General features: G+C 37.7%; 1 protein-coding gene across 1 annotated transcript in view; it reads left to right on the forward strand.

The window, feature by feature from the left end:
• Nucleotides 1-23,008, forward strand: part of PKHD1L1 (PKHD1 like 1) — a 154,667-nt gene that overhangs the window by 123,569 nt on the left and 8,090 nt on the right. Inside the window, exons 63-73 of the mRNA XM_065895147.1 lie at nt 69-159; nt 3,865-4,013; nt 4,096-4,218; nt 4,780-4,891; nt 4,973-5,089; nt 6,727-6,892; nt 9,427-9,659; nt 9,852-10,019; nt 12,624-12,781; nt 15,364-15,499; nt 18,314-18,658. Of these exons, the coding sequence (XP_065751219.1) occupies nt 69-159; nt 3,865-4,013; nt 4,096-4,218; nt 4,780-4,891; nt 4,973-5,089; nt 6,727-6,892; nt 9,427-9,659; nt 9,852-10,019; nt 12,624-12,781; nt 15,364-15,499; nt 18,314-18,658 (1,798 nt within the window). The remainder of the gene's footprint in view (nt 1-68; nt 160-3,864; nt 4,014-4,095; nt 4,219-4,779; nt 4,892-4,972; nt 5,090-6,726; nt 6,893-9,426; nt 9,660-9,851; nt 10,020-12,623; nt 12,782-15,363; nt 15,500-18,313; nt 18,659-23,008) is intronic.

The following is a 23,008-nucleotide window of genomic DNA, read 5'->3' on the forward strand; positions in this document are numbered from 1 at the left end:
CATACCTGCTCTCATTGCATAATTGTGTAAGAGCCTGACCCAAAGCATTTTCTTTATCGTTATACTAGATAAATAGAGGGACCAATACAGTCTTACAAAATAACGTAGTGGCTGGATTTGGAAGGGCAGGATATCGCATCAATGGTGAACCTTGCTCAAGTAAGTCTTTGGCATAGAGTCACTAAAATTAGGAAATAACTTGTCCAAATTTGTTCGAAACAAATAATTATTGTTTGTGAGTTGAAAAGTAATATTGCTTCTTCCTAGGCACTGAAAGAACTCAACAAACTAAATTATTTCCATATAATATTGGGTTTAAAGAAAAAATTAAAACCAATTTTCTTCTCATCCTTCACCCCATCACCCTTCTCCGGCAGCCCCAGGATGCCACGCTCTTCCCTGGCCCTAGGACACTGCAGCCCCAGGACCTCTCTTGAGACCCCGTCCCCATCCTCACCCTCCTGAGACCGGGCCTTGCTGCTCCCCAGGCCTCCCCTTCACAGTCACTGCCTCAGGGAGGTCCCTGAGCCCCAGGCTGAGGAAGGTGACCAGCCCTGTCCTCGTGATACCCTCATGTCCTTCTGTCCAATCCCATGCCACTAGCTGTGCCTGCCACAGCGTGTTTGCATTCCTGATCCCACTGGACATGAGCTCTTCCTTGACAAGGGTATCTTTATTCTATCCCTGTGACTGTAGAGGAGATGAGAAGAAAAGAGAAAATCAGAGGGATAACCAGGGAGACAGAGTGAGCCAGAGAGTGTAAGGGAGAAAAAGAGGGGGTAAAGTAGAGAATGGTGGACAGTTGGGTCTGATGGACTTGGGAAGACACAACAAGAGTGAAAGAGAGTAATCCGGCGAGAAGCAGTGGGATGAAAATAAACAAAAGGGATCAGCAGAGAGATGGGGGAGGACAGAATAGGATAAGTTGTGTTGACTAATAGTATCAAGGGAATAAAAGAAGGATAGATCCTTTAAAAACAGGCTTTTAAGATAACTATTTTCTATGTTTATGATCCAAACACTCTTAACAATAGCTTCAGTGCTTGTTTGATGGTGCTGAACAGTGATTATCTTATCCCACCATCACTTTCCCAAAAGCAACTTGTAAGCATAGAGATACATGCCTATAGGGATATGTCACTACTTCATGCTTCCGCTTTAAAGGAATACGTGCTCACTATTCATATGATAAAGCCTGCAAGCATGAAAAAAATCAAAGGACATGAACAGAGGGTTCTCAGACACATTTCTATCAGATTAGTAAAAATCAAGAATTAACTGAACAACTGCTCTCCTGGCAAGGCTGTAGGGAAATAGTAACATTTACACTTTGCTGGTTGAAGGACAAAATGATATAACCCCTACAAAGGGGAATCTGGCAATAGCTACCAAAATTATAGAGGCATTTACCTTTGACTCAGCATTTCTACTTCCTGTAATCTAACAGTTGCCTCTACAGCAGTTAGAAAAAGAGCTGTGAACAAGGTTATTCATCACAGCGTTGGCCTGTACTGGCAGAAAATGGAAAGCTACCCTGTGTCCAGTTACTGTGGGCTAGTTGTATAAAGCCAAACACTGGAACACTGGGCCCCTCTAAAAAAAAGAAGGAAAAAAGATGCATACTATGTATTAATATGGAGAAGTCACCAGAACATTCTAAAATGATAAGTGGAGGTTACTTAGAAAGGGAACAAAAGAATATGTATGGTATATGCATTTACATAAAGAAACACTGAAAGTGTAAAAGCAAAAAGTCATTGAAGGTGAGTAGGAACAGGGTGACTGGTCACTTATTACTGTATAACTTTCTATAAACTCTTGACTTTTAAACCAGATAACTTAATTATTGAATCAAAAAAGTCAAAGAATGCTAGACCTGCTGGCTTTACCTCTTGGGAAACTTAGCTAAAGGAAATGGAATTTTATCTGAAAAATGTATAGCCCTTCTACAGTTGATTTTTTCAATCTCTATAGGTATTTTTGAAATTCTTTGAATAAGCATTTTTTTCTGTAAATTCAAAAATTATTGGACTTCAGCTAATTTTTTTCTTGTGCAAAGTACATTTTGAAGGAATAAAACAACTTCGCCACAGATATAACTGATTCCTTGGTGTATGTTCTTTTTAAATATTTTAGTTCCCAACAGCTTAAAGTAGCTTTTCTTTGACTTAAATTTTTAAAATATAGGGCTTCCCTGGTGGCACAGTGGTTGAGAGTCCGCCTGCCGATGCAGGGGACACGGGTTCGTGCCCCAGTCCGGGAAGATCCCATACGCCGCAGAGCGGCTGGGCCCGTGAGCCATGGCCGCTGAGCCTGCACGTCCGGAGCCTGTGCTCCGCAACGGGAGAGGCCACAACAGTGAGAGGCCCGCGTACTGCAAAAAAAAAAAAAGAAAAAAAAAATTTTAAATATGTAATTTCTCTTCAACTTCTTTGAAGTATTGTTGTGTTTTTTAATCAAAATATGACCTGTGAATGTGAATATTTACTAATATGTATAATGCCACATAATGCATTTTTCACTGAATATATTGATCTTCCTAAATAATCGGGAGTGTTTATGAGGAGCAACTGAAATATGAGGCATCACAGAGGAACTGAGGGTTTAAGTTCCCGGAATGGGACATCAATTTACACAGTTCATCTCCCTAACAAGGAACAGGCTGGGATGCTGGGAAGGGAGCTCTGCCACACGTGGGTCCAAAGGTGGAGCCATCCTTGTCCATGGGGCTACATTGTGCAGAACCAAGGTGTAGCCATGCAGACAGCTTCTGAGGGAGGAAACAATAGAAACCAGGCCGACGACCGTAGGTGAAATGTCAGTCTCAAAGGACACTAGGAAGAAGGGAAAAGCAATCGAAGATGGAGGAAGTCAGATCCTGGGGAACTTGGACAAGAGAGCTGGTACAAAGTACAGTTTAGGAGGCAGTGCTGCTCTTTATGGGGAATCCTCAAATTTATGCATGGCTGGGACGAGTTTTTAAGGCCACTGATCTGATTTGTACATAAGTAAAACTTTCGTGAAAATCCACTTTAATTATCCTGTATATTAATAATGGGTATAGCTTCCATTTATTGAGGCACTTTATGTGGGTTGTTTCATTTCATTTTGAAACAACCCTGAATTAGACATTATAATTTTTTATATATGAGGAAATTTAAGTTATAAAATGCTAAGCAACTTTCCCAAGGTCATGCATACATTAATTCAAGAAGTATTTGATGAGCACCTACCTCTGCATTACCTTCTAGGCTCTAAGAATCTGGCCATGAAGGAGCTAGACAGTTTCTTCTTTCATGAAGCTTACGTTCTTATAGGAGCGAGGAGATGAATAATTCACAAATAAGTAGTAATTAAATATCAAAGTGAAAAAAAGTTTAATTGCCATGTTAAGTAACTGAGGTGCTAACTATGAATCCGGTAGTCAGAGAAGGCCTTCTAAGGAAGTGACACTTAACTTGAAAATGGGCTGGCCAGAAGGAACCAGTAACATTTATAGACCGCAAGTGGTATCATTGTGTTTTTCAAGTTTAGCCTTGTTTGAATTCAAACTTCATAATCTTTCTAAAGAAATTCATGTTTAACCAGATATAATAAGTTAAGGGTGCTAGCACTAAAGTAAACTTTTGCAAATGAATATACAATTATTCTGAGTAACATTGAAGAGACAAATTAGATAAGAGAAATACTAAATAGAATAAACTGTAAGTAGCTGAACCATACAAATATTTGATCATGTTATTAAAATTTGCATCAGACTCATATATTTAACTTTTAAAAGAATTTCAACTTTAACTGATACTGCTTATAACTCTATGACTTGATTCATAATGTTAATTTACTGGTTCCATATTTCCTTCAAAGGTCAGTCTTATTCTCTGGAAAAGTGGTTTGACAATGAAGCCCATGGAGGTTTATTTGGTATCTATATGAACCAAGATGGCCTTCCTGGATGCTCTCTTATACAGGGATTTACCATTTGGGCATGCTGGGATTACGGAATTTATTTTCAGGTAAATGGATCCCAAAACAATGATTGTTTATTTTCTTTTATGATTATATTTCATACGATGTAACCTCCAAGTTCTATTACAGACCACGGAGAGTGTGCGTATCTATAACGTGACCCTGGTTGACAATGGAATGGCCATTTCTTCAATGATTTACACGCCACCTGCTATATCTCACAGAATTTCCAGTAAAACAGTGCAGATTAAGGTAAGAATTGAACGCAGCCACACAAAGCAGAAAGAGCAACTCTGACAAGGGTAGAATTCTTGAATACAGATGATTTTCTTGACCTCTTTGCCCTACTAGCCACACCTCCTGCCTCTGTGCTCATTGCGTTCTGCCAAGAAGCTCTCCGTGCTTCCCTCTCCCCACTCCTTCCCTCAGCTCTTCTTGCTTATCACCTGCTAATCTTGCCACAATTAGTTAAATTTTCACTATCTCTACGAAGTCTTTCCTGAACCAGCTTAGGTAGTTTTGACACTCCCTCCTCTTTTTGTTCCTACTTGCCTTGCACATATTCCTATCATGGAAACATAACATCTCTTTAAATATAATTATTTACATGCCTGTCTCCCCCATCTGACTTTGAATGTCATCCACTTGGGGCAAAAATCACATCTTTTTTAACTTGGTTTAATGAATGATCCACTTCTCAAAGTTATACAGGTTGTGTTTTGCTACAGTGGCATTCATTATTATTCATTATTATGTTTTCTTTTAAGAAAAGTTATTAATAAAGCTTACTGTTTGAACTTTTTTTTAAAATAGAACTCATTAATTGTTGGAAGTAGCCCTGAATTTAATTGCTCTGATGTCCTAACTAATGATGATCCCAATATTGAACTGTCTGCTGCCCATCGAAGCTCTAGACCTCCCTCAGGTAAAGATTTTAGAACTTTAAATTTTGGGGTTCATATGAGTGCATATTCAAATTTCACTAACTTTCTTCTTTTTATAAAAGGTGGGAGAAGTGGGATTTGCTGGCCTACCTTTGCTTCAGCACATAACATGGCACCGCGGAAACCCCATGCAGGGATCATGAGTTACAATGCCATCAGTGGTCTTTTGGACATCTCAGGCAAGTTTAAACACAGTCTTTGAAAGTCTACTCAGTTAAGTTCTGTAAAGAATATGTAGAATATAACTAGTGATGTTTCATTGTTAGTTAAAAAAAATAATGATTAATTTAATCTGCTCAATACGACAAGCAAAGAAACCAGACATCAGAGTCAATTTCAAGAATAGTTCCCTGGCAACATTCATACATATAAAAGAACTGACATTTCATTTTCTTTTTAAAACAACAGAAAAAGCACTGGAATAGTGATTTAATATTAATTAGTTTCTCTAAATTGTAAAGCCCTTTTATATAATTAGGGTTTTATTTTATTAGAAGCTTTTATGACTGCAGAAATTTTAGTTCATAGAACTTAAATGTTTTGCCAAACTCCCACAGCTGCTGGCAGAACTAGGATCAGAATCAAGATCTTTTGACTTAAAATCTGCTGCTTTTTCACTGAACCAGGCTGCATCCTTAAAAATGTAAAATAATTAAAATAGATGTAGCAAACATACCAAGTATTTTCGCTTTGCCCATTAAATACACTGAGCCAGCAAATCTCCCTTTCATGATAACTTTAACCAGTGTCACCTGAAAGAAAGCAGTTCAATAAATTAGACATCTAAGTTTTGACATATTATTTCTCATAACTTTAATTCCCAGAAATGCAGAACAAATTATCATTTTTTAGTGTTACTTGTAATGATACCCCTGCCAAAAATTATTTAACATGCTACATAGGTTTAGGACCAATAAAGGAGATCTACACAGGGAACAAACCGCATCTATTACTATAGTATTTTATTGATACTCATCTACAGGCTTATATTCATGTGTATACAATATTTTCTTAGGAGAAAATACAGTCAAGCAGGGTAGTATATAGCACATAACTAATTTAAGAATTTTTTGGACTCACTTTTTGCTGTTTTCAGTTTTGAGTTACTGGATTTTAAGTGCAAAGGGGATCGTTTTTTGATCTAATCAGTTTTATCTTTTGGCCACATAATATATGCAATAAGACCAAGAGAGCAATAATATTTCAGTTAGCCTTTGCTGCATAACAAACCATCCCCAAAATTCAAAGCCTCTAAACAACCGTTTATGAGCTCATGATTCTGTAGATTGGCAATTTGGGCTTTGTTCAGCTCGGTGATTCTTCTGCTAATCTTACCTGGGATTATTCACTGAGCTGCCATCACTTTACAAGATGTATAGAGGCTGGTTAGTCTGGGATAGTCTCACTTCTATGTCTGGTGGCTGGTGCTGGCCCTTGAGTGGGTAATGAGAGTGACTGAGCCAAATGTCTCCTAGGCATATTCACATGCTGGTAATCACAGAATTCCCCAAGAACACCAAGAGAGAGTGAGCCCTAATATGCAAGCACTTTTCAGATCTGTTTATACTACAATTGCTCTTGTCCCATTGTCCAATGCAAATCACAGAGAAAATATGCCAAGCTCAGAGGAAATATGGGAGAGGACTACTCAGTGGTGTGGATACAGTCCACAAATAGTGGTGGACTTATCTGCCACATAAGGTAAGAGTTCCATGTTCAAGGTAATGTTAAATGATTGGTGGAATATACATGAAATGAAACTGATTTTACCCTTTCTCTATAGGAAATAATTGTTTTTCTATTATTTATGTTTTAGGTTCCACATTTGTTGGATTTAAAAATGTTTGTTCAGGTGAAACTAATGTGATATTCATTACTAACCCTTTAAATGAGGATTTACAGCATCCAATCCATGTGAAGAACATACAGCTGGTTGACACTACTGAACAATCAAAAATATTTATACATAGACCCGATATAAGGTAAAATATATGATAACTCAGTTTCTTCTTTTCTGTCATCACAGTTTTCCATTGTTTTCTCCCCCTGCCATAGATCTGAGAAAGCTGCTAAATTTAAAGTAACTGTTTATGTCTATGAAATTTCAATCAACATTGTGAAAATTAAGAGTATTTAATATATCTGTGTCTTCAAGTAAGTTGAACAAGCTAGGCCTTAATATGTATATTTTCTCATACTTTTTTTTCCCCCATGTATCATACATAGCACCATCATTAAACATAAAAGAGAATGGGCCAGAAGTATATTTGTACATTAATATCTCTCCATTAATAGTCATTAGGAATGAAAGTCATGTCTATCATTTCTTCCCTTTCCCTTACCTCTTTTGTTTCCTTTTGCTTTACAAATATCTTATTATATGCATCCCAACATGTACTTGGAAATTAAATGGGAATCATTATAATCATTGTGACTAAAAATATGCAGAAACTTTGAACAGTGATTTTTTTTTTCAATCACAGAGGTTAATTGGTGTCAGAATATTTCTAGAAGCTAACCACGTAGATTCTAAGTCTTGAAAGAATATAGCCAATAACTGCTACTCTTCAAAAGACATGCAGACCAGGAATTTAGATATAAGACAATATTGGAGGAAAGAAAGTTTCCATTAGAGCTCTTTGACCATTTTCAGTATAGAGAGAAGACAAGAAATAATGCTAATTAGCTATGCATCTCTTCAGAGAAATGCAGTGTTTCATAAATAGTTTGACTTCATCTGATCTTATTTTGATGACAACCCCATACCTCCTCATTTAATAATTGTTGAACTGCAGTGTTTTTTGGCTCAGTAGAGCTTCTCCCCACTAGAAAGCTGTTACCTCCTATTTAGTTATCATTGAATCTTTCAAATTTAATATATAATTTTAACATCTAGGTCATGAAGAAAATATTACATTTAAAAATATGTCTTTGAGTCCTGTGCTTTTATTGGGATACTGTTGGCACAATCCCAGATCCCTTTTACTTAGTAGCTCACCCAGTCCCCAGATGCTCTAAATGTTGGCCAATAATGACCTACATTTGCCTGCTTTTCCAGAAGACTGCTCTTAGCCAAACAGGAATAGCTGTGAGAGGCTAAAGCTCTCCCTACCACTGCCTTCTTGTAGTCCACAAAAAATGACGAATTTATGCAGAGGACGGAAGGGCCAGCCCCCTTGTCTCAAAGTGGAACAGCTCTGGGTGTAGTTAGTGATCAAGAGATTCTCCGGGGATCAGATTGAAGCTAGTCTATAGACCATAGTCATCTGCCTTTTCTTTCCCTTGCCCTATATGGCTTCTCTCCTTCCCTTTTCTCTCCTTCCCTTATTGAGGACTCCCTTAATAACTCACTTGAACAAAAATCCACATCTCAGGCTCTGTTTCCTTGGAACCTGAAGTAAGACAGAGCCCTAAACCATAATGTAAGAGTGCCACTGGGCAGTCTATTCACAGACTTGCTCACAAAAACACTCTGCACACACTTGAACACAAAGAACACATGACCCACAGGAATATTTACTCAAATCATCTCCAAAACTAATACAGTAGAGTAAGGGATAAGTTATAGCTTCACGTCTTTCTTTGCAAAAAGCTCAGATCTATTAGATAGTATTTTGCTGCTATAACTGTAGAATGAATTTCTATTTCCCCATGGTGTATATCATATAGTGTAAGTATGCTGTATACTATATATAATATACAATGTATAGTACATTGCAAATTAAGCAGCCATTTTATTATTATAACCAGTTAACAGTCAACACTCCAGGTAGTTCAGAACGAAGGCAGAATACCTTCTACGATTGAACTGCATGATGAGTTTATAGTATTTCATCTCTTACAGTTCAGGTGTCTACAAAATGGTTATTAAAATATATAGCATAAAAATCATAATTTAAGTATATCTGTTTGTATATATATGTAGGCAAAAGTCTACAAGAATATATACTAATCTGTAATTGGTGGTGAGCCTAAGAGCTTAGGATAGAAAGGTGAAGGGGACTGAACTTATATTAAGTATTTAGATTATTTTATAAAAAGCATATGATACATTTATAAATCTTACAGACCCATTAAAAAAAGAGAAAGAAGGGAAAAATAAAGACTTCCCTGCTAACACAAGGATTTTGTATGTCTGCACAACTGAGTAATTTACCTGTTCTTTGGGCAATGTTAGTATATTTTGAGCAATGCACAAATACGAAATCTATCATTCGACAAAATACGGAATAGCAAAATGGAATTCTAATTTTATTTCCCACAGGTACAATTTGTCCTTTTGAAATGTTAATGGATTCATAATAATAGACCAAATCAACACAGTGGAAAATCAGGCCTCATTACAATGCTAATTACATATGCTACTTGGTCCCACTTTGAATCCTTTCTGAAATAAGATTCAATCAATTAATTTTTTTGATACTCTTATCAAATGCGCAAGTATATTCAAATGCTCTCTAGAGACAGGGAGGTATACCAAATCTAAGTATTCATGCATTTCACCTTTTCTTCACAGTAAGGTGAATCCATCTGATTGTGTAGACATGGTTTGTGATGCCAAAAGGAAATCTTTTCTTAGAGATATGGATGGCTCCTTTCTGGGGAATTCTGGTTCAGTGATACCTGAAGCAGAATATGAATGGAATGGAAATAGCCAATTTGGAATTGGAGACTATAGAATTCCTAATGTGATGCTCACATTCCCAAATGGAAGTAGAATTCCTGTCACTGAGAAAGCACCTTATAAAGGTTTGTTGGATCTTATTCTGTTAGTCCTCTGGTTCATGAAACAAAATATATCTTTTATTTTTAATGATTGATGTACTCAACTAATTTATATTTTCTACTTATTAATGTTATGTAACAAGCAAAAGATAGTATGTGGAAGCTTTTGTAAGGAGATTCTGTTTCATTTCTAAATGTGTATTCCTATGTTTCTAGGAATTATTAGAGATTCAACCTGTAAGTACATTCCAGAATGGCAGAGCTATCGGTGCTTTGGGATGGAATATGCAATGATGGTTATTGAAAGCCTGGATTCCGACGCAGAAACTCGCAGACTCTCACCAGTAGCTATAGTGAGCAATGGTTATGTTGATCTCATTAATGGTAGGTATTCAATGTAAACAAACTAGAGTTACTCAAGGCATTCACTATTTACTACATTCATGGACGTGTCTCATAAATTATCTATCACATAAAACTAGTATACATAGGGATTTCCTTGCCTTCTGTTTGTAAGATCTATGTGCAGGAGAGAGACTTGACTCTTCAGCAGTCCCCCACATTAGAAAGCCAGGACAATTAGTCCAAATTGACCATTAGAAAAAGAAGAGGACATAGGTATATGTATAACAGATTCACTTTGTTATAAAGCAGAAACTAACACACCATTGTAAAGCAATTTATACTCCAATAAAGATGTAAAAAAAATAAAATGCATTAATATCAAAAAAAAAAGAAAAGAAGAGGAGGAAAGTTATTCCTTGAGTAATCTTTATAGGTATGAAGGTGGCATAAATATATTTAAGAAAAAATTGATCCAAGAGTCTGCAAAAAAAACAATTTTCTTTACATAAATTTAAAAAATGATAATATGATATTTGGAATACTTGAGAATGAATATTCTCAGCCTGCTTGTTTTTCATTCTCATGAATACTTGGAAGAATTAATCTTGAATCAGCGTGTTGTGGGGTTTTTCTGTTTGGTTGGCTTTGGTCTTTCTCATTCCTAATTCCTTTAACTGTCATGACTATGTTGTCAAGCTCCACAGTCTAGGTCTCTTCCATTCTGGTCCTTGGTGGCTGTTAGCCCAAGGAGAGGCAGTGGTCTCCATGAGTCTTGTCATTCAAGACTTTTTGAATAAATAGGTGAACTTCTAAAAGTTACTGAAAACAGAGGGCAGGGACTCATTGTCTATTCCTGAAGTGCCATTGGGGGCGCAAAGATTAGTCTCTAATCAGGCTTAGAGTCTTTGAAGTGCTGAAGAGGCACATAGCCTGGATCGGAAAGGTCTCTCTGTCCTGACGATGTCACAACATGTACTAAAATATTCTAAGATTCCTAAAATAGTCAATACCCTACAAGTTCATTTTTTTTTAACTTGCTGAAGAGAATAGAATGAGCTAAATCAGAAGTGTCTCAAAGTTACATGATTTTAAGTCACTCCCCACTTCTGCCCCAACATGCAGTCTGCCTGGTTTCTATGACCTATGATCAACCCAATTTCAAATGCTGCCTTTCAGATCTTATAAAGCAGAGACTGTGGGAAGAATTTTAGGCCAGTCGGTGAATAATGAAGATGTTTTCGAATTGCTCTGTTTTATATGGTGGAGAAAGGTTTCATTCTATTTGTTTTTACATTTTCCTTTTCTGAAAGGCCATATGAGTTTTCCATTTACAATAGTGATATGACATTTCTCTTTTAAATAAATTTTTTAAATGTCTCAATTTAATGAGAATGTAATTTAATGATAATGTAAATGATAGAAGCATGGCAAAAATTATGTAGGTGTTAGAAGGATTCTTGAAGCTTGGGATGCACTATACTAGGTGGAAAGAAAAATTCCCAAGATAAAATTTGTACATACCACTAGAGTTTCCCTTTAAATTTTAGTACTCAATTTTATTTTTAAAATATGGCTTTTATCAGTCTAAATTTTTCATTTTATACATAGAAATTTCTATTTTCAAAACCCACAATGAAGGTTTCTTCAAAAGTGAGATTTATATTTTGGATAATAAAGGATAGGTTATGCTGTACTTAAGCTTCAGAAGTTTATATTGGTTTAAAATTCAATCAAACTTCATTTATAAATATTGATAATAATTCCAAGCAAGCTAGGAAATTAAGCAGAGCTTATGAATAAATACATCAAGAAAATTCATCATTCCATGTCTCACTCACTGTTTTATACTTTAAAACTGAGTGAAATAGAGAAGTTTTCTACAGCAGTAATGTTACATGTGTTCTGGATTCAGGTGCAAAGCATCCACTTTCTTTTGGTTTTCTAGAAGGTTTAATGGAGTGTTATTTCTCAGATTGCTTCAGTTATTTAATGACGTTGACCCTCCAATAGTACCTATAATCACAGTCTTTAACAAAAATTTATTAAAATAACAGTGGAGGAAGGTTAAAGGCAATAAAAAAACACAAAAGAGTTTGTCGAATTTACAAATTAATGAACAAATGAGTGAAAGAAATAATTAATAAATCAGTGGTTCAGACATACAAATGTCCCTGTTTTCTATGTACAGGCTTTATTTTTAACAAATTATCTCTGTTATAGCATAGTTCTCAGCAAAGAGTCTGAGAAAGTTGGTTCCCCACCCAAGGTCACACTTGTGAAATAGGAGAAAGCATCAAGCATTTTCTTCCTCTCCATGGGGCCTGGACTTAAATGATTATTGAAGTAGAGATACAGGTAAATCTATTTCCTTCAGTGACCTTCCAGCACAAATCCTCAACATATACCCTTCTGACCCTGGGCAGTCTAAAAGTAAGGATAGTAGAGAGGGAGTTGCTTCCCTGCCTTCCTTTTTAAGGCAAGGTTTGAGAAATAGCTTAGATCACTGAATGGATGGGTGGATGGATAATGGCTGTAAATGCTGAACTTGACCACTGCAATTTATTTTTAATACAATTACTCTTCGGGCTTTGCACTAATAATATTCATAGCACAGAACATGAACTTTCATTTGTTTGGATGTAGGCCCACAGGATCATGGCTGGTGTGCCGGGTACACATGCCAGAGAAGACTGTCCCTGTTTCATAGCATCGTGGCTCTGGGCAAATCTTATGAGGTCTACTTCACTGGCACTAGTCCCCAGAATCTTCGACTGATGTTGCTTAATGTTGACCATGACAAGGTAAGGCAAGATAGAAATTATTTCTTAAGAGTAATTGGTTTCAGGTGCACAGACAAGTGATTGATTCAGTTATACTAATACGTGTATCTATCTGAAACTAACACAACGTTGTTAACTACACTCCAATATAAAATAAAATTTTTTAAATAAAAATTATTGATAGCTATGTAAAAAAATAATAAAAACATAAAAATTATCTATTTCATTTATTGACTGTCAAGAAATGTACTTTGTCATTCAGTGATTCTATGAAGATTATTTCTGTTCAATTATTTGAAGTAATAAATTTTTTAAAATCTAAAAAAGAAAAAGAGTTATTGGTGTTATGTGCATATATTTCTATCTGCTAAGGACTTTATCTCCTTCCCTGTCCTCTGGAACATCGTCAGCCTTACAGCTCATTTTCAAGGACCAGTAGGGTACCATAAAAATACTGTGAGTTCAGACAGTTTTCATCAGCCTGAGAGCATGTATGAATTCCAAACACCTCTCCCCATATGTACTTGTTTGTGCTTCTACATTTGAGGGGTAAGAGTGATTTCTGACTTGTGTGATTAGCAAGCACACCTGAACCTTTACATAAAAATAGCATGCATCTAAAACTGGTCACGCGGAATTATATTTTCATTCTTCCATGCTGCTATTATTTATATGTGTCAGAAATACACCTTTGGAATTTACTTCAGAGATCACAGCACATTATGCGAAGTATCTTCAATAATGTCAACTCTGCTATAAACAGAATTCAGCCGGGATGATTAACTTTATATACGCTATGTCAGTGGAAAAAGAGTATGAGGTCAAGCAGACGTCTCATAATATAGATTTTCTTTTCTAAGAGTATGAGATTTGAAAGTCCCAGAGTAGAACGTGAAGAAAGGACACTGATAAGAGGAAGCAGAGAGAGGAGTAAGGAAAGGAGACACTTGAGAATGGCGATAGCAGTTCCGTCCTTTCAGCTGCTCAAGATAAAACCTTGGAATCAGTCTTTTTTTTTTTTTGTGGTACGCAGGCCTCTCACCGCTGTGGCCTCTCCCGTTGCGGGGCACAGGCTCCGGACGCGCAGGCTCAGCGGCCATGGCTCACGGGCCCAGCCGCTCCGTGGCATGTGGGATCTTCCCGGACCGGGGCACGAACCCGTGTCCCCTGCATCGGCAGGCTGACTCTCGACCACTGCGCCACCAGGGAAGCCCTGGAATCACTCTTGATTCCTCTCTTTCTCTCACATTCCTCATCTAGTCCATCTGCAAATCCTGTTGAGTCTTCCTTCAAAATAACCAGAATCACCACCTCTCACGTCCAGCGCTACCATCCGGTTTGAGCCAACATTATCTCTTCCCTGGATTAAGGCAGTTGCTTTCCGACTCCTCCTCCTGCTCTGCCTTTGTCCCCTCTGCTGCCTGTTCTCACCTCATTAGCCACCGAGATACCTTCAAGACATAAGTCAGAGCAGGCCATTCCTGTGCCCCAAACCCTGCAATAATTTCCCTGTTGGCCTTTGCACAAGAGCCAGAGTCCTCACAATGGCCTACAAGGCACCCTGAGACTCTCCCCCAACCCTTAGCTCTCTGACTTCTTCTACTCCTCCAGCCACACTGGGCTCCTTGCTGTTCCTCAATATACCAGACATGCTATCACCGGGGCCTACGCTTCCAATGGTGAGTCTGCCTGGAATATTCTACTCTGGGTGGCTGACTCCCCCACCTCGTCAACTCCCATTCTCCTCAGTAGGCCTACCCTGACCACCCCTCTGTGCCTGGCTCACCCAATTACTCAGACTCTGATCTACCTTTTTTTTTTTTCCATAGCACTTATCACCTTCTAACATGCTTCATACTTTATTTTTTATTTTATTTATTGTCTCTCCTTATTCTAGAATGTAAGCTCAAATAGGGCAGAGACTTTTGAGAAGTTCCTAAAATAGTGAATGAAAGAGAATCTTTTTAATTTTAAAAATAAAAATGGTAACTCTGAAGTAACGTGACTGTTAATATTCTGAGCCTCTGCAAACAATCTCAAAAGAAGATTCCAAAACTACCTGTAGCTTATTAGATTCCTTATAAATTCCTCCCCACCTTTGCAAAAGCTAAGTCTCCTCACTTTATGATTATACCTGATAGCATGAAATGTGGGGAATGAACATGAAAAATGACCAAAATTTAATGAGCATAGTTTTTTGACTGACCTTTTTTTAGTCTTATTACCAAAATCAGAGATAAGCATTTTTTTCAACATTAAGTGCCTAATTGTGTGTGGTTGCATTGTACAGAGCACTGCTAACTCTCCTGTTTCCCCTGCCCCTAGAGTTGAAAGCCTGTATTGAACATTATCTTTTAAAGGAACCCTCTCTTTAATTTAGAGATTGTCCTCTAATATTTTTTTCTTACATTACATTCTTTTCTATGAATGGTTGAATGTAAATCTGTTTAAAATTTTTAACTCAATATGTATCCTGAATCCATAAAAGTTAGTTTTAATATTCTCCAGAAGGCATGTATAAAGGATATTTTTTAAGTGCTAAATTCTAAATATTCTGTTTCATTGTTCTCTTAAGATGCAAAAATGTTGTTTATTTTTAACAGGCTGTTCTGGTGGGAATTTTTTTCCCCACACGTCAACGTTTGGATGTCTATGTGAACAATTCATTGGTCTGCCCCCAGAATACAGTATGGAACTTCCAAAAGAAACACTGTGAACTTAATCGACATGTGTATACAGGTATTTCCTCAGAAAAATACAGCATACATTGTATATGTATACTTAATTATGCATAACATTCTTTATAATGTTTCATTATAATATTTTTAGTTCCTTAGCCCTTGACAAATACAAGAGAAAATAAATTTTTACCCATGGTCCACCAAACACTAAAATGTGTTCATTTATAACATGTGTGTCCTGAAAGATCACTCCAGATGGAATTCTTATCTATCTGCACAGATGCAGATAAAAGTTTGTGCGTGTGATGGATATTCCTTTGCCTCCCGAGAACATTTACATTCTACACATTTAGTTCACTTATTCCTGCGTACAGAAGAGATTTTTTTGCTTAAAATTTTCACCCTATCTCTGCTTTACTTCTGTTTCATAGAGGTCAGAACCTAAGTTCATTGGCAGTCACCAGAAGTATTGCCAAGAAGGCTAGCATAACATTAGTTGAGCACCATGAGGTAAATATTATGACGTAAACTCTGGATTTAAAGGAAATACATGGAAGAAGCTAACTTACCCATTTACCAGTGTTGCAAGACCAGGATTTATCTCTATTCATTGAATTTTTTTATTAAACAGGTACTAATAAGGCCAATCCATTCCTTTCCACATGTGCTACTTATCATCATTTTTTAGCTGTGCCCCATAATCTTGGCTAACGATTACATAACTGTGTGCTGTAGATCATAATATAAGCTTGACAGGAGAGTATGAATGGATACCCGTATTCATTACCATCTGCGAAGCAAGTCCTACTTCTACTAATAACATGAACATCTGATATTTCCAGAGACATTACTGTGTGTCAGGCACTGTTCTAAGTGCTTTGTATATAATAACTAACGGTTACTATATCCTAATAATAACACTTTGAGGTAGGCGCAGATGAGTAAACTGAGACACAAGGGGGTGAAGTAGTTTGCCAAGCTTTCTGTCTTAGCTTGGGCTGCCATAACAAAATGCCGTAAACTAGATGGCTTAAAAACAAATTTCTTTTCTCATGGTTCTGGAGGCTGCTAGTACGAGATCAGGGTACCAGTATGGTCTGGTTCCAGTGAGAGCACCCCTCCTGACTTGCAGATGGCTGCCTTCTCGCTGTGTTCTCAGGTGGCAGAGATAGGAAGTGAGGGAGAGAGAGAGAGAGAGAGAGAGAGAGTGCCCTGGTGTCTCTTCTTATAAGGGCATTAATTCATCATGAAGTCCCCTCCCCACCCTCATGACTTCATCTAAACCTAATTATTTCGCCAAGGCCCCTATCTCCAAATACTGTGACATTGGGGGTTATGGCTACAGCACATGAATTTGGGGGGGCACAGTTCAGTCCAGAGCAGTATCAAAGGTGGTAGGGGCAGAGCAAGGTACCGATCACAGAGAGTCTAGCTCTAGAACCCACGCACTTAGCTATTATGCTACATTGCCTCTTTAGAAGCTAAGAGAGTGTGTTATTTTTACGTACAAATGATTGCACATATTTACAGCTTAATTTTCATAAATTTTAACCTTTTTTAAAACGGTGCTTTTGGCACAAAGTACTCTATCGTTCAAGTCAAGAAAATAAAAATTATCTCAACAGGCAGAATTTAATACAAGGAACTGGTTACACAAGGCTGCAAAACAATACCACCACTGCCCTTTTAGAATTATTTTTTTCTGAAATAGCATTGCTTTTGGATAAACATTTTGCTTTGATACTTGGAATGGAAAATAATATCCCTGTATTATGAATCTATACATATCTTTTTAGATTACCCAAAATGTTTATTATTATCTATATCTCTGATTCCTTCCATTACTGTGAAGACATGAGAAAGTTAGCTTGGATACGTGGTGTACGCACCTGTAACAGTAGCTTGAGAGCAGCTTCAATTTATAATACAAAAACGCATTTTTCAGATTCACAGAATGTTTAAGCCAAATTGCATCTAGAACTTATACTAGAAGATATTTTTTAAAATGTAGTAATAATGAAATAGCTTCTTAATGCCATTGCTATGAATGTTTATTACATTAATAAGAAATTACCTCTTTATTCTAAGATTCTAATTCCTTTTTCTTAGTAAGCCTCACCATGAAATGTGGTAAGAAGCTACATGTCACATTCCAGTATTACTATACAGTCAGACTTTGGGCTCAATATGTGTTCGTGGATTTATTACTTCTTGGACGTTGTTTATACTCTGCCCTGAAATCAGTAATATTTATTCATTACATACATATATATGTATATATAATCTCAATCACTTTTACAAAATTCAGTGCCCTAGTAGAATATTTGTGTTGACCGTTTTCAGGCTGAAATGTAAACTTCTTTTATTGATGTAAAAGCCTTCTGAGATGTTTTAGTATATACTTCATTTGTATTACATACTTTTGTCCTTAGTAAAAATAGAAGCACTGAATCATCATTTTTCCTTAAGAGATAGCACTGCATAAACTAGATGGCTGTTAAACTTACATTTTTAAATTACCAAATGCCTTTGGTCAGGGCTTTAAAATTCTGAAAATGTGAATAGTGTTACAACATAGGCTCCTGGTTCATAATTAGATTTTATTTCTCATTTGTACGTGTCTATAGCTAATTGATTTTTAAAATAAATTTCATGTATAATTATTAATGGTATTATTTTTAAAATTGACTTTAATTTTGCATGTTAGTTCTATAAGTGTTTTTGTTTTTAATATGCACATTTTCCTATGAAAGAATGATAATGTTGAACTTTTTCGAAATTTCCTAGATTTAAACAAATATTAAATACTGCATGGTAATTATGATAATGTAAATAAATTTAACTGTGCTATTTTGGCTTTTTTCGTTCATAGAGCAATCCCTTCCTAACCTGAATTCCACTGTCCTTGGTGAAAACTACTTTGACAGAACGTACCAGATGCTTTACCTTTTGGTTAAAGGAACTATACCTGTTGAAATCCACACCACTTCAGTCATATATGTCTCTTTCCAGTTACCTGCTGTAACAGAAGATGACTTTTACAGTTCTCATAATCTGGTTAGAAATCTTGCCTTGTTCCTAAGGATATCAAGTGACAAAATCCGTGTCAGCAAAGTAATACAAGGGGAGAGTCTGCGAAGGAAGAGATCCACGGGGCTCACAGTTGAACTGGAGATTGGAGATTCTCCCCCTCAGTTCATAACCAATGACACTACAGGTATGAAAAGTAGACATTTGAGACAGAGTAATGTAATTCAAAACCACATCCATAAATAACCCTATCAAGGCTTGGTAAACCGGGCCTCAGGAAATCCCACCAACCCCACATCCTGAACCCTATAAAGGGCCTAGAGACCCTTCTCCCTGCTCTACTCCCAAACTATTTTGAATTATGAAGGAACTTCAACCTTTTTTTTTTTGTTATTGTAGCAGTTAATTACTTCAACAGAAGGATTTGACCTAACATAAAAGATCCTAGAGGTGACCTAAGGAAGTGACCTTTATAGCTGAGAGATTAAGGGTGAAAAGAGCTGGTCAGTGAAAAGTGGGAGGTGAGAGGCTGGAGGCTGAGGAAGTAGTTGGTGAGTTTGGTACATTTGAAGAACTGGAATGGACCCAATATGTCTGCAGCAAAGGCATCAGGAAGGACAAGCTGCCAGAGACAAGGCTGAGAAGGAAGCAGATGCTAGATTGTGGGAAACCACAAGAAGTTCTCCCCTTTGTAAGCGAAGAGAAGGACAGTGGATGTTTTCCTAAGGGACATAATAGATGATTCTGAGAGGTCGGGTGGTGGGTTAGATTTCCAGAGTAAAGTCACATATTTATACTAACAAGTGCAAATGTACCAGAATACGTTGTCTTTAATTTCTATGATTGACCTAATCAGCCTTACCAGCCATCACCCCTTTCTCTGTCCCTCACTCCTCATACCCTATTTCCTTTTTTAAAAAATTTATTTATTTATTTATTTTTGGCTGCATTGGGTCTTCGTTGCTGCGCACGGGCTTTCTCTAGTTGCGACGAGCGGGGGCTACTCTTTGTTGCAGTGTGCGGGCTTTTCATTGAGGTGGCTTTTCTTGTTGTAGAGCACCGGCTTTAGGCGCATGGGCTTCAGTAGTTGTGGCATGCGGGCTCAGTAGTTGTGGCTCACGGGCTCTAGAGCACAGGCTCAGTATTTGTGGTGCACAGGCTTAGTTCCTCCACGGCATGTGGGATCTTCCCGGATCAGGGATCGAACCCGTGTCCCCTGCATTGGCAGGCAGATTCTTAACCACTGCGCCACCTGGAAGTCCCTCATACCCTATTTTCTAGGTATCAGAGATAAAAATAAACTCAGCTATCCCATCAGAGGAAATTTTGTTGGCTTAAATTATGATTTCCTTAAGGTGGCTCAGTTTGGTTGGGCATTTGGGTAAATGTTCAACCCTTCAGATTTTCTTCCTCTCCATCTGTTCAAGTTGGTATCTGAATACCAAGGGGCTTTCCTGACCTCAGGCCCTCTTGTTGCCCTCTTGTTTTCTTAGTCTTTGCGACAGCATGGGTGGTCTTCTCTGCTCTGTATCAGCCTCTCTTGTGGTGCAACTGAACTTTTCTGGCCTCTTGACATGGAATCGCATCCCCAGCTGCTAATTCCCAACTGTACCATTGTTTCTAGTGGTCAAGCACAAGTACTCTCACCTAGGCATACCCCTCTCTGAGAAGATGAGATCTGGGTCTCTGTCAGAGGAATACTACCATCCAGCTAATGAAGCTTAAGATAAAAGACCCTTTACTTGTACAAGTCCTGGGAGGGGCTTTAACTTTCAAGGCCCTGGGAGAAGGGTCCACTTAATAATGTGGTCAAATAATTGACTGTTACTATAAAAGTTGCACAAATAAGACTTGTTCATAAAGAGAGCCTCCACGCTGTATAAATTTCAGACTCAGAAAATCCTGATCTACCCTATTCCTGTCCAGCATCTTTTTCATTAAACTCCCAGGCTCTCTTATGTGTAAACTTAGGTACTGGGTGAAGTTCTCATCTTCTGCCACTGGGGGTCATCACTTATTTCTCTAGGAGGTTTGCTTCTGAGCTTTAACCCCATGCATCTGCCACATTGCTGTTCTGGAATTCTACCAGTTAGGCAGGCAGCAGGTTCTTCCCTTGTGGGGATAAGCCTGTGAAAAGTCTTGTGTGAATGGAATGAGGTGCTCATCAACTCTCTTTGTTGAAGGAAACAGGAAGCATAGGCTTGTGCTGCAACCAGATCTTACAGTGATGTTCTCTGCCCAGTCACAGGTTACTTTCCTTCATCAAACTTGTATTTCCTTGTAGCTACAGAATCAGGGCTTTGGGCTCAACATAGTCTGTTAATGTAGTCTAGGAGTTGTAGCAGGTCCATGCCACATATATAGATTGCTCACTGACTCTTAGAAATCCCTGGTAAACTCTTATTCAACATAGTTTTGGAAGTTATAGCCACAGCAGTCAGAGAAGAAAAAGAAATAAAAGGAATACAAATCGGAAAAGAAGAAGTAAAGCTGTCACTGTTTGCAGATGACATGATACTATACATAGAGAATCCTAAAGATGCTACCAGAAAAACTACTAGAGCTAATCAATGAATTTGGTGAAGTAGCAGGATACAAAATTAATGCACAGAAATCTCTGGCATTCCTATATACTAATGATGAAAAATCTGAAAGTGAAATTAAGAAAACACTCCCATTTACAACTGCAACAAAAAGAATAAAATATCTAGGAATAAACCTACCTAAGGAGACAAAAGAACTGTATGCAGAAAATTATAAGACACTGATGAAAGAAATTAAAGATGATACAAACAGATGGAGAGATATACCATGTTCTTGGATTGGAAGAATCAACATTGTGAAATGACTCTACTACCCAAAGCAATCTACAGATTCAATGCAATCCCTATCAAACTACCACTGGCATTTTTCACAGAACTACAACAAAAAATTTCACAATTTGTATGGAAACACAAAAGACCCTGAATAGCCAAAGCAATCTTTTTTTTTTTTTTTTTTTTTTGCGGTATGTGGGCCTCTCACTGTTGTGGCCTCTCCCGTTGCGGAGCACAGGCTCTGGACGCGCAGGCTCAGCGACCATAGCTCACAGACCCAGCCGCTCCACGGCATGTGGGATCTTCCTGGACCGGGCCACGAACCCGTGTCCCCTGCATCGGCAGGCAGACTCTCAACCACTGCGCCACCAGGGAAGCCCCCAAAGCAATCTTGAGAATGAAAAATGGAGCTGGAGGAGTCAGGCTCCCTGACTTCAGACTATACTACAAAGCTACAGTAATCAAGACAGTATGGTACTGGCACAAAAACAGAAATATGGATCAATGGAACAAGATAGAAAGCCCAGAGATAAACCCACACACTATGGTCACCTTATCTTTGATAAAGGAGGCAGGAATGTACAGTGGAGAAAGGACAGCCTCTTCAATAAGTGGTGCTGGGAAAACTGGACAAGTACATGTAAAAGTATGAAATTAGAACACTCCCTAACACCATACACAAAAATAAGCTCAAAATGGATTAAAGACCTGAATGTAAGGCCAGACACTATCAAACTCTTAGAGGAAAACATAGGCAGAACACTCTATGACATAAATCACAGCAAGATCCTTTTTGACCCACCTCCTAGAGAAATGGAAATAAAAACAAAAGTAAACAAATGGGACCTAATGAAACTTAAAAGCTTTTGCACAGCAAAGGAAACCATAAACAAGACCAAAAGACAACCCTCAGAATGAGAGAAAATATTTGCAAATGAAGGAACTGACAAAAGATTAATCTCCAAAATTTACAAGCAGCTCAATAACAAAAAAACAACCCAATCCAAAAATGGGCAGAAGACCTAAATAGACATTTGTCCAAAGAAGATATGCAGATTGCCAACAAACACATGAAAGAATGCTCAACATCATTGATCATTAGAGAAATGCAAATCAAAACTACAATGAGATATCATCTCACACCAGTCAGAATGGCCATCATCAAAAAATCTAGAAACAATAAATGCTGGAGAGGGTGTGGAGAAAAGGGAACACTCTTGCACTGTTGGTGGGAATGTAAATTGATACAGCCGCTATGGAGAACAGTATGGAGGTTCCTTAAAAACCTACAAATAGAACTACCATATGACCCAGCAATCCCACTACTGGGCATATACCCTGAGAAAACCATAATTCAAAGAGTCATGTACCAAAATGTTCATTGCAGCTCTACTTACAATAGCCAGAACATGGAAGCAACCTAAGCGTCCATCAACAGATGAATGGATAAAGAAGTTGTGGCACATATATACAATGGAATATTACTCAACCATAAAAAGAAGCGAAATTGAGTTATTTGTAGTGAGGTGGATGGACCTAGAATCTGTCATACAGAGTGAAGTTAAGTCAGAAAGAGAAAAACAAATACCGTATGCTAACACATATATATGGAATCTAAGAAAAAAAAAAAGGTCATGAAGAACCTAGGGGTAAGACGGGAATAAAGACACAGACCTACTAGAGCATGGACTTGAGGATATGGGGAGGGGGAAGGGTAAGCT

This window comes from Phocoena phocoena, chromosome 17 (assembly GCF_963924675.1).
Source record: "Phocoena phocoena chromosome 17, mPhoPho1.1, whole genome shotgun sequence".
NCBI classification, from domain to species: Eukaryota; Metazoa; Chordata; class Mammalia; order Artiodactyla; family Phocoenidae; genus Phocoena; species Phocoena phocoena.